The sequence below is a fragment of the Gavialis gangeticus genome, unplaced genomic scaffold (assembly GCF_001723915.1).
Source record: "Gavialis gangeticus isolate Ggan-Ray unplaced genomic scaffold, GavGan_comp1, whole genome shotgun sequence".
NCBI lineage: Eukaryota > Metazoa > Chordata > Crocodylia > Gavialidae > Gavialis > Gavialis gangeticus.
In genome coordinates this window covers 53,647,068-53,662,640 of record NW_017729022.1, presented here as the reverse complement: position 1 = coordinate 53,662,640, position 15,573 = coordinate 53,647,068, and the positions used below count along the sequence as shown (strand labels likewise).

At 43.1% G+C, this 15,573-nt stretch overlaps 1 protein-coding gene across 1 annotated transcript in view; it reads left to right on the top strand.

Annotated features, from left to right (window-relative positions):
• The window catches only part of UTP20 (UTP20, small subunit processome component), a 102,807-nt gene that overhangs the window by 17,688 nt on the left and 69,546 nt on the right, over positions 1 to 15,573 (top strand). The window contains exons 12-19 of the mRNA XM_019514992.1: positions 1,302 to 1,480; positions 3,665 to 3,820; positions 4,262 to 4,350; positions 7,433 to 7,538; positions 9,209 to 9,359; positions 9,623 to 9,685; positions 9,993 to 10,151; positions 14,544 to 14,620. Coding sequence (XP_019370537.1) covers positions 1,302 to 1,480; positions 3,665 to 3,820; positions 4,262 to 4,350; positions 7,433 to 7,538; positions 9,209 to 9,359; positions 9,623 to 9,685; positions 9,993 to 10,151; positions 14,544 to 14,620 — 980 coding nt within the window. The remainder of the gene's footprint in view (positions 1 to 1,301; positions 1,481 to 3,664; positions 3,821 to 4,261; positions 4,351 to 7,432; positions 7,539 to 9,208; positions 9,360 to 9,622; positions 9,686 to 9,992; positions 10,152 to 14,543; positions 14,621 to 15,573) is intronic.

The window sequence follows — 15,573 nt, the reverse complement described above, 5'->3', positions numbered from 1 at the left end:
CATGACTACTCTGCATGTACTGTAGCCCAAATGGCTAATTCCCTCGTGGTATGGTATGGGCATATACCAGTAAGCATGCCTGAGACATGAATCTGTTGGTGCATTCCCAGTGCCCCACAAACACCACCTGGGCTGCAGCCTTTTTGGGTATAGTTTGTGTACAGTGGGAAGGCTGTGTTTCAGTGTGGTTCCACCTATCATGGTCATGTTGATGTAGACATATCCTTGAGGTCACTGTAAATCAAAAAATGAAAGTGATAAAGCAAAACTAAACAAAACCCCTCTTTTCTATACATTATTATAGATTCTAGTTTGTTTGGTTGTAGTTCCCCCTTAACACAGGTCCTAGAATATCATCCTAGTTCATGGGATTCCTGAAAGGGTAGGCATGGGATGGGAGTTAAAGAGCAACCAATGGTTAAAATAGCGGTGTACCTTTGCATATGATGAGTGTTTAACATCTGTAGCACCTACATGAATTTTCCCCAGAAAATTAAATATCTTGACTGTGCTATTTGTGACATGTCCCCAACAGATTGGTTAGCAGGGGACTTGTCTCAGTTGAAGTACAAAACTTTTAAAAAATCAAACATTTGGGAAATTTAGAGTGCAGTGGTTTACTTTTTCCCAAATCCCTTTAACATGCAGCAGCACTCGGAGAAATGTGAACGCTGCAAGAAATGTACAGAGAGGCTCTCAGTCACACTAATCCTCCTTTTGAATATAAAAAAGAATAAATTGGGAGGACAAAGAAGGTTTCTTAGTATAATGAAACTGCTGACAAATTTCCTCAAATAAGATTTGGTGTCTGACACCAAAGCTTAAGGAGAAACTGACAATGGGGCAGGAGACACTGTGTTCACAGAGGGAAAGGCAACTCTCAGGAGAGGAGGAACAGAGATGAAGATGGAAGCTTGGGATTTTTATAGATGGTATTGAGAACAGGGATTTATGTGTGGGTATAGCAGGGATTGAGATGGAAAACTAGGGATATCTTGTGGGGCGGGGTAGCCTGAATATGGTGGCCCAATGCTTTGTGGAGGAAATATGAGGAATGCAATCGAGGGAAAACTGGGTTCTTTGCATAGAGCAGGGTTGATCTTGGGGTTCATGTGCTCTGTGGGGAGCCTGAAATTAGTACTGATCAGTCTTAACTTCAAATTTTTGGTCCTATAAGGAATCCCTGGTCAGTGTCAGATGGTATATTACACAGACTGCAGCTACCCCAGGAGCTGCAGCCTTGGGTTCATTATTGTCTTGGTCAGAATTGGAGAGACTTTTTTTTTTTTTTTTTCTCCTAGCATTTTCTTCCATGCTTTCTGGAGTACATTGAGCACTGCTTCTCTGGAGAAGATGTTCAGGCTAGCAATGAGGCCTTAGCAATTCTGGCTAAACTTATTCTGGTGAAAGCAGAACCTCCCACAGTTGGCTCAATGGCTTTTGAAAAGTATCCTCTTGTTTTCACACAGTCATCCATAGGGTAAGTCTCTACATGCCCCACAAATAATGTTATATCTATGCTTTCCTTGAAAAGGTTTGGAAGATAGCATTGTCAAGCAGACTGCCACTTCACTGACTATTAATCTTCCTTTGAGGAGCTGGTCTAAGCTCTGCAGCACTGGCAGCTTAAATATTTACTATATGTCTGTCACAGAGAGGAGTGAACACTTGTCTCTTCTCCAAGGTTTACTCTCTTCTCAAAGCAACTTAGCAATATATTTTGCTTTCTAGTATTCAGAACTGCTCAGAATATAAACATTAAGGATACGATAACATACAGAGGCCAGTCAAGCAGATCCAAATTTCTCTCGCCAGCTTTCATATGTTGCTTATGGTACCTCTGTAGGCCAGTTGAGTGAGACTGGATACACTGATGAGAAACAAGCACTCATCCGCTTTGTGTACCCTGCAGATTTGTAGACTAGACAATTTAGCACTGGGCTGGGTAAAATGCAGCCCGTGGGCCGCATCTGGCCCGCGGGGCCCCTAAAAAATTAAAAAAAAAAATATTTAGCTGCCCCTAGCTGCCTGTTATGCAGCCCTTGATGGCTTGCCAAAACTCAGTAAGTGGCCCTCCGCCCAAAATAATTGTCCGCCCCTGATTTAGTGTGATCCAAAGAAAGAGCCTGGAGCATGCCTTTGGGGCTTATGCCAGCCTCTCTGTGTGTATGCAGAGCAGGTACTGGGAGGTGAGGCTTACTTCTTGGCAGTCTGCCTGGTCCTGCTCATGGGGCGGGGTGGATATGACCTGTGTCTTTCAGGTGTTCAGTCTTGTGGTGGTAGGGACCACATCTTCCTAAACATATGTTCAGCATGTGGTACCATAGGACCCTGGCCACAATTCTGGTTTCTTGGTGCTTCTGCAATAAACTGGTGATAAAGTAAAAGCCCCAACAATTATTCAAAGTGTTCTGAATTCCAGGTGCTTCTATCACACATTCTTTTCTGTTTTGGAGGGTATCAAAGTATGATCAGGAATATTCAGTTCTGGGCCTGTTTTTGAACAATACATCATTCCTTAGGACTGAAAGGAATGCTGAACTTTACCTGTATATAGAGAGGGAGAGGAGAAAACCTGCCCAATTCCATGGAACTGTAGTTTAAAAATGATCTATTCTGTAGAAATGAACTCCTTTGCTCTGGAGATTTTCAAGGGCTAACTTGCAAGCACTTTCTTATCTGTCTGTAGGTGTTGCCCACATCATGGAACACCAGGCTGAGGTCAAGAGGAGAATGGCAGCCACTAGGCCCCTAGGCTTATTATACCCCCCTGGGCAGATGAGCATTGAGTGAGAGAAGCCAAGCAATATAGTAAAGTGACCTACATCTGAAAATGGGCCATGCCAGCTTGTTTTCTTTAGGGAACAAAGAACAAGCTGTTGCTTGGTGTGAGGGAGCTAAACCTTTAATCCAGGCAGATAGCAGGGCCCCATAGGGTATCATAGAAAACACTTTTTCTTTGACTAATTTCTAGGGATTTGGATAGATTTACATCCCATCTTAAATACAGATATGTGCACCCTACTTTTACGGCTAAGCAGCAACAACTTCTGAGGTGTGGGAGCAAGCCCCAAATCCTGCTGAAATGCAGTAATTCTTTATAGATGATTTCTAGTCCTCTCCAGATTAGGAATGAATGGGTGGTTGGTACTTTATGTTGCGAAGATAATAAGAAGCCCATCCAAAAGTGTGTTGCTTTGGATTACGAAGGGGCCCAACTTCACATTTCATAGATTTCATCGACATTAGGGCTGGAAGGGATCTTAGAAGATCATTGAGTCCAGCCCCCTGCCCAAAGGGCAGGAAGTCAGCTGGGGTCATAGGATCCCAGCAAGATAGACATCCAAATGTCTCTTGAAGGCATTCAAGGTAGGTGCTTGAACTACCTCTGGCAGCAGTCCGTTCCAGACCTTGGGGGCTCGGACAGTAAAGAAGTTCTTCCTTATGTCCAGCCTGAAACGGTCACAGAGGAGTTTATGACTGTTCGATCTTGTCATCCCTTGGGGTGCTCTCGTGAATAGATGCTCCCCCAGATCCTGATGAGCACCCCTGATAAACATTAAAAGGAGCCAATTTAAGTTTAAATGTCAGGATTGGCAGGGGAAAGTATAACTGCTGTTATGTAGTGGTGAGTTACTAATAAAGTTTTTGGTTTTATTTTTAGGGCCAGTACAAGACAGCAGAAAAATAAGAGCAATGGAGAAAGGTCACTAGCGCCAGTGCTGGATCACATTCTATCTCTAATTCAGTTACCAGGAAATGAAGACGTTACTAATCTTTCACACTCTTGGGCTGCCCTTGTGGTACTTCCACATATTAGGTAAGGGGTATCTATGATACAGTTGCCTTATATTTGAATACTGCTGCTACTTAGCTCATGTATCTTGGATCACTTATAGATCTCAAAGCAAAGGAAGGAACATTATGATCCCCAATATACAGATGGGTAAACTGCGAAACAACTGAAATCACTTGTCTGTAGTGACAAAGCAAGTCACTGCCGAAGTTGCAAAGTTTTTTTTCCTGGCTTCTCACTCGGTAGGCTTGAAAAAGTTGCTCCAAGAACTGTTGTTGTCTAATGTCCCTAAGGAACCAAACAACTCTCATTTGTATCAGTGCTGCTGGAAAAAGAATTTAGAAAATCATAATTAATGCTGTGGTTAAAGTTGTGAAATGAAATAAACAAACTGTATGAGATAAGCCATTGTTTTGTGGCTGGTATTAGCATTACAATAAAAATTTCTGACTTCATTTTTGGCAGACCAATAGACAAAGAAAAAATCGTGCCACCAGTCACCAGGTTTATAGAATCCCTCTTCGTGGCTATTGACAAAGGAGGCCTCTGCAAAGGTCAGATATCTTGCATTCATTAGCTTCTTATTGGCACAGTTATGCTAGAGAAACAAGGCATAGTAAAGAAGAAGAACTACACTGTATCCTGGTTTAATGGGCAACCCAGTAAAACCTGAAACCCACAACTGAAAAAGGGCAGCAGAAAATAGGACAGCAATTGTCATTTATAGAAATAATAGGGTGGAAAGGTAAATATCATGTCAGAGGATAGTGATTGGACAAGGAATCCACAGAAGCAGACACAAAAGCTGTGTCTGACTGAGATGGAGAGGAAGATAGGATTTGAAAGACACATTGTGAAGAAAAAGAAGCAAGCAGGAAGGCAAAGAAATGAAAAGCAGATCCAGGCCAGGTCAAACTAGGACAGCTCGTGTCAATGAGATAGTAATACTGTTATTATTTTTATAAGGGTTCTCTGGCTGCAGTGTTTGGAATCTGCAAGTCTAGGATTTCACTATCAGCATCACAGGTAGTGTTGATAGCAATTCTGAAATTAAAACTCTTGCCTACAGGTACAGTGGCACAAATTAATAAACTGTTAATAATTAATATAACCTTTACCAGAGAACTCTTATGATGGGATTGAAAATGCTTGTGAAAATTATTACTCTGGGAGGTATAATTAAATTCAGTGTTAGGCAGCCGTATGAACAGATACCAACGTTTTATTTATGGAGCACTCTTTATCCATGGATCTCAGAGTGCTTGCAGCAGGTATATGTTTGTATCAATCAAACAACCATAATCTAGATTAATCTTCATAGAAATACCCAAAGAAGTGTACTGCATTTTGCTTTTCCTCTTCAATAGTGTTTCTTTTTGTCAGTAACACCAGCTGTTCTTCCTGTCGATATTTTTACATGCTACACAACTGTTTTAGTCTATTGTAATTAATTCTAGGGGAAAATCCCTTAATAATCTAAAAGTAATAGATACATAGTCTGATTCTGCCACTACTTTTTTTTTTAAATGCAGAATTTCCCAGTGGTTTCAGTAAGGAGTTCAGAGCACAGATCAGTAATCAGAAAGAGCTTGTGGGGGAGGGGCGCATTGGGGGCATAGAGGTAGAGCAAAATGGCAGAAGATTTTTCAGAGGCACAATGAAGAATAGGTACCCAGTTCCTACTCATTTTCAATAGAAGCTGGGTAAATAACTCTTCCATATTTCAAAAGTCTTCTGTTGCATACTTGGCATAGAAACAATGACTCTTCTGCAATAGGAAAAGAAAGGAGTGGTCAATTATACTGCAAACAACCCTGTGGCCTATTTAGGTGTGGCATTGTTGAGAATTGTGCTCTACGCTTCATGACTCGAAGGTATTTTGGCTGTGTAGTGCAGGGATAATTATAATAGGAGTGGACCTGAGAGAGAAATCCTTTATCACTAAAGGTGTGTGATCTGCAGGTAGGATACTATGAATGAGACTTTTTAAACCCATCTAGCCTATTGAAAGCCCAGTTTCCATTCATTTCTAATGGAATTTGGTTTCTATATCCCTTAGAAAACTGGAAATCCTTCCATATATTTTTGAGGCTTCCTCCAGATGTTCCCTACACTGCAGTGCATGTGCAAGTCTCCCGCAACAAAGGGCAACACGCCAGACATTAATGCATTTTGTCCCAGGATAAAAATGACAGATCTGCCACAAAAATGGCAGATCAACAACAAAGAATGTTGCCATTTGAACAGCAGCTTCTTTGTCAAATTTAATATATGGCCAGGTAGGGGGTCATAGTTGGACCCTGATGGTCCCATGGTACTCTGTTCTCTCTTCCCAACTTCAAGAGGAGCAAGGGGGTGAAAGCAGCTGGTTCCCTGTCAGCCTGCCCACAGATGAATTGTCAGGGCTGCCAGACTGGTGATCCGGCTCCCAGGCTCTGAGTAAAGGCCCTGGCATACCTGCAGCCTGGGAGCCTGGACAGCTGCTGATTAGCATTCAGGCTTCTGCATTACCAGAGGCTTGCAGGGATCCCTGTTACTATTGCCACCTGGCAGTAAAGGTGTTGGAGCTGCTTGCAGCCCAGGAACTGTAACGAGCTCTTGTGGCTGAAACACCAGCAGCTCATTAAAGCACTGGGACCTTTAAACAACCCCTAGCGAACCAAGAGCCAGCTGGCTTCTGGGCTGCCTGGGAGCTAGACTTGCATGTTTGTCAGTGTGCCTGTCTGGCTCACTGATAGACTCCCCAGGGGTGGGGGCAAGTATGGAGCAGCCCCCAGTCATACCCTGGCTGAAGAGTATTCTTTTGCTGCACTCCAGCCAGGGGGCCTCTGAATATGTGGCTGCCCACATTACTTGTTATTTTTATAGGGCTCCAAATTTGTAGCCCTACAAAAGTAACATCTGGGGGCAGCCCAAGATGCAAAGTTATAGGGCAGTGATTCTCAGCCGAAGTGCTGCAGCACTTTTGGGTGCCATGAGATTCTCCTAAGGGTGCCACCAAGTGCTGTGCAAACACCTGCACATAACTCACAAACTAAATCCAGAGATTTAAAATGAGAATCTATAGCGTCAGCAATGTTGTGGTCTTTGTGAGTTCTTTGCAACAGAACAATTGTTCTGTTACTTCTCCATAGTCAAGAAATAAGTGAAAGCTAAGAGCTGGCATTTTTTTTCAAAGGGTTCCTTGAGTCTAAAAAGGTTGAGAACCACTGGCAATAGGAGCACTCAGTACACTTTTTATTTCCACCCCCCACCTCACCTTTTCTCTCTGTAATGGTTTTTGTATTTTTTCTTTGCCAAGCACCATTTAAGTGCAATATTTTTTCTGGGAGCTGTAGAGCAGAGCTTAATTCTAGTACTTGGCTCTCCTTATGTAGACACAAACAGGGCGCTTCTCATGTTTAGGAAATACACAGATCAGATTGGACATGTGCTTTGATGATCCTTAGGGAACTTTTTTTTATGACTCCATGATGCATGACAGAAGTTCAAATTACTGCCTTTAGTGACAGAAATGTTGGTTGCAGGGCAGTTGGATTATGATTGTTTCACCTCTGTGCCTCCTTTTATTTGAGACACAAACAAATACAATGCGAACAAATGGATATATAGATTGGTCTTGCTCTCTGTTCCCAGAAAGCCTGTTTGTGGCCTGCCAAGCTGTAAGCACACTACTTAGTTTATCAGAATCTTCTGAAATTCTCCTTTTGTTACCTGTGGAACGTGTGAAGAGCTTGGTGACGTAAGTAACCTGTTTTGTCTTCCTGGTATTCCACTTAATATAGTGGAGAGATGACTTTGCCTTTATATAAGGGCTCTTAAGTAAAACAAATCTTTATTCTTATGTTTCTTTGGGAAATGGAATGGTGTTGGTCACAACTTGTCTCCTAGAGGATACTGTGTAGTATATGTATTTGATACTGCTATTTCCTTAGCACCTGCTCACTTAAAACAGAATTCTGTTTGAAAGCTGCAGACTAACTGTTATTGCTATTAAGTATGTGAAGGTAGCAATGCTGTTTTTATTTGGTAGAGTTCCTGTTGATAAACTTTTGTGTTATTCTGCTTACACATGCACACACACAGTTTTTTAAATAGTCTCAGTGAAATATAAGTATCACATTGTTGCTGTTATTGTGAAACTTGGTTTTGGTTCAGCTGTAAAATATTAGGGTTTAAGTCTGCTCTTGGGTATGAATTAGATTTGTATACTCCCTTTAATGAAGAGGGGCACTTCATTTTTGTGCTTTACTTTTTTAATAAAAACTATTCTGTTCACCCCCTGCAACTAGTAATTAATGTCTGTCATAGAATAGCTGAAAATGTTTAGGTTCTGTACAGTCTTCTACCATAGTCCTCACAGTCTACCTAGAGGAAGCAAATGGGCCTGGTGTCTCCTGAAATGCAGATTGGTCATCCGTCCATCTTCCCTGTTTATTTGGTCCCCATCACCATAGGGTTTGAGAACCTTGGTCATCAATGGATTTCTCCTTGCAGTAGCCGTATGGCTTTCACTGCTTAACATTTTTGCAGATCGTTGTAGACATTCTTACAGATTTTGTAGCCAAATCAACAATTTGTGGCCAAAACAGGAGCTTTAAGATTAGTTTTATGAGGCCCAGTGCCAGCCTTACCTCTATAATGATTCATTCTACTCTAGCTGACAAGATACAACTCTTTCTGGGCAAAGGAAGCAAGTTAAGACAACTCACTCCTCTCTTTATGCAAGCCTAGCTGCTGTTGCTGATCCAGTATGGCACATGGTTTAGGTTGGCATTGCTTCATGTCTGTTGAAATCAGCAATTATCCAAGAGCATGCACAGTGTCAGCCTTCGGATTATCCTATCTGTGAAGTTACATAGGTCTCTTTGCGCACTCAATTTGCCAGTCAGTCTATAACAATCCCAGTTACAGGTATGGAGGTAATTAAATGAACTTGTCAGATCTCATTTTGTCCTATGTAACTGGTGCCCTAAGACTACGAGCACAGTATCTGGCCTGCCATTTCATGCCCTTTTAATAGAACAGTGATTCTTAACCAGGGTCCTCTGGCACCCTATTAGGTGTGCAAACATGACTCGAGGTAAAGTCAGAGATTTCAAATAGGAATCAATAGTATTAAAAACATTCTAATCTGTTGTGGTGTTTCTGAATTCTTTGCAACAGAAGGGTTTCTGTTACTTTTTCATAGTCAAATACAAGGGAAAGCTTAGAGCTGGCATTTTTGAGGGATGCCTTGAGTCTAATGAAGGATGCTTTGAGTGTAAGAAGGTTGCGAACCACTGTAATAGAATGTGGATGGCACAGGGGAGTGGGGGATTTTCCTCCATGTTGGGAGTTCTGTATTTTCTCAAATTTTGTATTCTGGAGGTGATCGCCTTGAACAGTAATAGCATGGTATTTTTCTTTTAGCACCTTCCCTTCAGATCCATCGGTCTTGCTGTTGGCTGATCTGTATTACACCAGGTTGGCACTGTGTGGTTGCCAAGATCCACTTTCCCAAGGGAACTTAATGGATTTGTTTGATAAATTGCTCACAAATCTTTCCACCAGCTTATCCAAGGTAATTTTCTATTCTACTATTCTATTCCCAACATTTCAAAGCACTTTGATGGAAAATTAATTCCTAGCACAGTGGCAACGAGTTCTTGCTACATATAAAATATGATAAATAATGAAAGCCTACAGAAAAAATGTGTAATGTGTAAAAATGTAGAAGTGAAAGTCCTTCATCTTTTTGAAATTATATCCATTTTCACTGGCCCATCACAGTTTGCAGTATATGTGCCCATGTGCTTAGGAAACCTGTTTTTTTTTCTTTGATAGGTCCGGCTCTTGACTGTAAGGATTTTAAGCCATTTTGAGTCTCTGCTGCCTACCCCAACTGAGGTAGTATTACAATTTCTCTAATTTTTAACATTTCATGCCCATTGGATACACTGTTTTTCATAAAGGCGGTTTTCTTGGTGCAGACTTCTTTACCAGTTCTGTATTCTAGTTTATGCTGTATAGCAAAAGCAGGCTCCTTTTAATGCCTGCTTGGGATTTTTTCCTCCAGTTTATATGGGCCTGATCCACAGCTAGCATAGCTCCACTGAAATCAGTTGACAGCACCTGTGGATCTGGAAAGTTTTGACTAAACAAAATAGCCTGTTATAGCATCCTCTAACAACAGACATTTTGCTGTTTTCTTCAGGGTGATGGACCAGGTGAGCTTCAGTCTGTGTTTGCCTTATTACTTCAAGCTGAACTCGTTCCAGCGACTGTAAATGATTACAGGGAGAAACTTCTGCATTTAAGAAAACTCAGATGTGATGTGGTGCAGGCTGCAATACCAGAGGGACCATTACGTGAGGTACTAAGTTATTGCCAAAAGGCACATTGATTGTATCATTTCCTTTTTGTAAGTTAAGCCAAAAAACCCCAAACTTTTGTACATGTTAGTATGTTGTAAGGCTTTTCAGAGACTGGTAAAGTGCTTACCACAAAGGAACTAGCCATTATGGGTGGGCTTTTCACAGATGTCCATGACAATTTAGGAGCACACATGCCCTGGTAGGTCAATGGGCCTTGCGCTCCCAAGTAAGCTGGGTGCATTTAAGTATGTTACCCATTGTTTTTAAAGTGCCCTTGAAGCACTGGAATGCACCAGTGATCTGTCTAGTCCACTCTCCTTTTTCCAGCCAAGGCTGGTACTTGTTGCTTCAGGAGACAATTTAAAATGCCCAAATGCACAATGTTGTACGATGTTGAGGAATGTCTTGTTTTGGTTTGTGATCACTGTTAGCTATGAACAGGCTTTCAGCAGGCTCAGGGCAATGGTAAGGGAAGCACTGCGGGACCAGGGACCGAAGATGAAAGGAGTGCATGAAGAGTAGTCATTCCTCAAGGACACGATCCTTGAGGAACAAAATCCATTCCCATGTGGAGAAAAAGTAGCAGAAGGGCTGGTAAGTCCTCTTGGCTTAATAGGGATATCATGGTTCTCTTGAAAAAGAAGAAAGAGGCATATAACCAATGGAAGCTTGGGATAGTCCCTAAGGAACACTGTACAACGACGGCCCACACTTGTAGGGAGCAGATTAGAAAGGCTAAGGCGGTGACTGAATTTAAACTAGCAACAGAAATTAAGAACAATAAAGAAGTCCTTCTTTAGGTATAGGAAACGGGGAAAACAAATGGAAGCATGGGGCCATTGCTTAACAACTCAGGACAGCTGGTTACCAACAGTCAGGAGAAAACTGAACTCCTGAATGACTACTTTGCTTTGGTATTTCACCAGACTAAGGGGAAAATCATACTAGATATGGTTCAGAATGGGCATGGTGGGAATAACCGCCTTCCTACTGTTGATGTTGAGCTGGTGATGAACTTCATTTGAGAGTGCTGAAGGAGCTGGCCGAAGTAATTGCGGGATCTCTGGTGAAACTCTTTCAAAACTCGTGGTGCTCGGGGGAGGTCCCTGAAGACTGGACAAGGGCCAGTGTTGTGCCCATCTTCAAAACAGAGAGGAGAGAGGACCTGGGCAACAATGGGCCAATTAGCCTAACTTCTATCCCAGGGAAAATCTTGGAAACATTCCTCAAGGAGTCTATGTGCAATATGCTTGCACAAGGGAGGATTCTGAACGACAGCCAGCATGGCTTTGTTGCGGGCAGGTCTTGTCTTACCAATCTCATCCCTTTCTATAAGCAGATAACTTGCCACCTGGATGAGAGAGAGGAGGTCTACATTATATACCTTGACTTCCAAAAGGCCTTTGATCTGGTATCCCATGATGTTCTCATAGGAAAATTGGAGGATTGTGGGCTTAACAGAGAAACAGTTAGGTGGGTAGGAAGCTGACTGCAGGGTAGGACCCAGAGAGTTGTAGTGAATGGATCTGAGTTGTCCTGGCAAGAAATGGCCAGTGGTGTCCCTCAGGGGTCCGTGCTTGGTCCAGTGCTTTTCAACATCTTTATCAATGGTTTGGATGTGGGGGTGAAGAGCTCACTGGCCAGGTTTGTGGACGACACCAAGTTATGGGCGAGGGTGGTCACGCTTGAAAATAGGCTGCAGATACAGGTGGACCTAGACAGGCTGGCAAGTTGGGCGGATCAGAACCCAATGAAGTTGAACATTGAGAAGTGTAAAGTGCTCCATCAGGACAAACAATCTTCAACATGCTTGCAGGCTTGGTGGTGCCAAGCTGAGTAGCACCACAACTGAAAGGAACCTAGGGGTAATAATAGACCATAGTAAGAACATGAGCTGGCAGTGTGATGCTGTAGCCAGCAGGTCAAATGGTATTCTGGCATGCATCAATGGATGCATGTCCAGCAAAACCAACGAAGTGATTCTTCTGCTTTACTCAGTATTAGTGAGACAGCAGGGTTGGAGTACTGCATCCAGTTCTGGGCACCGCATTTCAACAAGGACATGGGAAAACTTGAGAGAGTGTAGAGAAGAGCCACCTATATGATCAGAGACTTGCAAGGCAGGCCATACAAGGAAAGGCTGAGGGATTTGGGTCTCTTCAGCCTAAAAAAGAGAAGGCTGAGTGGGGACTTAGTAGCAGCTTACCACTATATCAGGGGAATACATCAAGGGCTCTGTGAACAACTGTTCACCAGGGCACCCTTGGGGGATAACCAGGAGTAATGGCCACAAACTCCAGGAAGACTGTTTCAGGCTTAACACTAGGAAAAAGTTCTTCATGGTTAGGGTGTTCAGACTGGAATAAACTCCCTGCAGAGGTGGTGCAATCACCTACCCCGGAAATCTTCAAGAGGAGACTGTTCACTGGGGCTGTGCAAAGTTTCGGTAGCCGATTTGATTCAGAGGAGATTCCATTAAAAGGTCTGAATCTAATTGGAAGTGTCTGTTCCTCAAGGCCACTGAGAGCCTCAGCCCTGGCAATGCCCTCCTTAGCCAGGTGATCTCCATAGTGAAGGAGCTTGAGAATCAAAATGGAGAAGTTCCAGGGGATTGATGTCCCTGGCTGGGGCAAGCTGCTTTCACCAGAGGTGCAGGCACAGGTGAAGCAGCTGAAGGAGGGCATCAAAAAATGGCTGGATCTGTTGTGGTCCAGTATGGTCCACGTGTTGGTGGGCATGTGCGACCTGAGGTTGAAGGGGTGTGTCTGCAGCAGAAAAACCTTCTATCACTGGATGGAGGTGCTGGTGAACAGAGTCAGGGAGGCAGAAGGGCAGAGTCGGGGGGACATAGAAGAGGGGGATCCCCTTTCCCATGCCAGCACTTCACCCAAAAGCCAGTCTCCTCCACCACAGCTGCTGCCAATGGGGGCCAAGGGCATGGCTTCAGTGTTGGGGTCCAGAGGCACCAGACCCCACCATCAGGCAGCTAGCGTGGAGGCCTCAGTGGCTACCTATCTCACCGAGGATGTGGAGCTGCTGCACTGCAACCTGCATCCAGGTGTAGCAGGATCTGGCCACAGTTGCCTGAGATCACCCGTCCTGTCCACCAGCCAGTGTTCCAAGGCAGAGGGTGTTCAGCATTACTGGTTATGTTTTGATACCCAGTGCGTCTCTTTGGATCCTGGTTTGGTGGAGCAGCTGGTGTTCCTGAAGATGAATCTCCCACTGCTGGGGTTCCCCAAGCTTCACATGCAGATGGAGTGAGTGCCACCCTCCTCACTCCACACCCATTTGCTTTTTTAATTTTCTTTCAGACAACTAATAATGACAAAGTTCTAGGTATTTTAGTGATTTCCCCATTATAGTCTATGGCTGAATTTCCAAATCTGAATCAGCCAAATTGAATCGGGACAGTGATTTGAATCACCAAATTGAATCACTGTCCCTCCAAATCGGCTGAATCTGAATGGAATACTTGCTGCTTCGCGGCGGCCTAACAGTCACCTTGCTGGGATCACCTGACCTGATGATCAGGGGGCTGGACCTGATGATCTTGTGAGGTCTCTTCCAGCCCCTTACAATCTATTAATCTATGAAGATTTGTTTATTTAGCTGTGGTTATTTTTTTAATTGGCTGGAATTTTATCCTGCTCCATGTCTGGCAGGGAAAATAAGTATATAGATCACTGTTCTAAAAGCTGTTTTAAATAGTAACAGTGAAGAAATCAAACATGGGTGGTTAAGAGCTCAGGTGAGTTATTCAGAATTTATCTCCTTTTATCTTTCAATAAACTCCGTGTATCTGAACCTCAGGTCCAGCTTTATGGAGGCCTGGGGGTCTATGTACATGGAGCTCATGGCAGGAGAGAGGATTCATAGATGACAGGGATGTCTTTCTGTGGCTCCTGAATCCAGGTCATACTGTTCAGCTGCTGTAGGCTTCACACCATAGATGCTGCTGGGTCAAGAATTTTCCCTGTGGTAGCTAAATCTTCCCTGATGCTTAACTCTTTTTAGCATTTTCTTTCTTGAGTTGTAAGCTCCTTTTGGCAGGGATCATATTCCTGGCTGTACAGCATCTAGGTCAACAGGGATCCAGTCCTAATAGGGGTAATTGTATCTAATTCAAGGAAAGTTTTTTGGGACTGGAGCTCTCCTTTTTTTGTCATTTGCATAGCGCCTGCCCCAATCAAGTCTTGGCCTCTACATTCTGCTATCAGTAATAACAATATAAAATATTTTTTAATGATTGGTGAAACTGCTGAGGTTGTAACTTTACTGATTTATTTATTTATTTTCTCTCAGTTCCTTAATCAGGGAAGCTAGCTGTCTACCTACTTCAAATACTGTTGTTAAAATTTAAAACAGCGTTCTTTTTTGTGTTACTGTAGGTGCCTCTTCGATATTTATTGGGAATGCTTTATGTTAACTTCAGTCCTCTCTGGGATCCTGTTATTGAGCTTATAATGTAAGTAGGTGCTATTGCAGTTGGGGCCAGCCTTTTTGGTAGATACCCCAAGTGCTGCTCTCATCCTCTTCCTCTGCTCAGTCTGCTTTCTGCCTATTGTTTCCTACCAATCTGCTGCTCTGCTTTCTGCTTCCTGCCCCATCTGCCACTGTGCCGCCTGTCCTCCTCCCATTCCTTGGTATGCCATATGCCATACATAGGCTGTACATGCCACTTGTGACATACATGCTGTAGGTTGGCCACCCTTGTGCTGTTGGATACTAGGAACTTCTGGAACATTGTTGTACCTTCTTCAGAGCTTTAAAAATACCTAAATAAAACTGATACAAATGCATATACATAAGCATGAAAAAATATTTATGTGCGTTACTGCAGAAATGCCTCTGACTTTTAACTTATTTTGATGATGTACCAATATTAAAGAGGAAAAATACGATTAAATAACATTAGGCTGGTGACATAAAGGGAACAGAATCCAAGATAAGAATTTCTCTCTCATAAGTGTTACTGCTATGTTTCTTTTGCTTTCATTACTGCCCTTACTACTAACTAGATTCAAAACCTACTAAAGTCAATGGGAGAACTCCCACTGATCACTGAATGGAACCTGAAACTTGTATTGTCTAACTTTGGTCTCCTTCGTGTTTTTCAATGCATGTCTTGTGAAGTAAATGGAATTTTCCCCATCAGATTAATAGTTTCATAGTTTCTAGGGTCGGAAGGGACCTGAGCAGATCATCTAGTCCGACCCCCTGCCATGGCAGGAAGAGCACTGGGGTCAAATGATCCCAGTAAGGTGGTCATCCAACCTCCTCTTAAAAACCCCCAGGGTGGGAGCCTGCACCACCTCACTTGGAAGCTGGTTCCAGACTCTAGCCGCCCTGACCGTGAAGTAGCGCCTCCTGATGTCCAACTTAAACCTTCCCTCCGCCAGCTTGTGACCATTGTTCCTG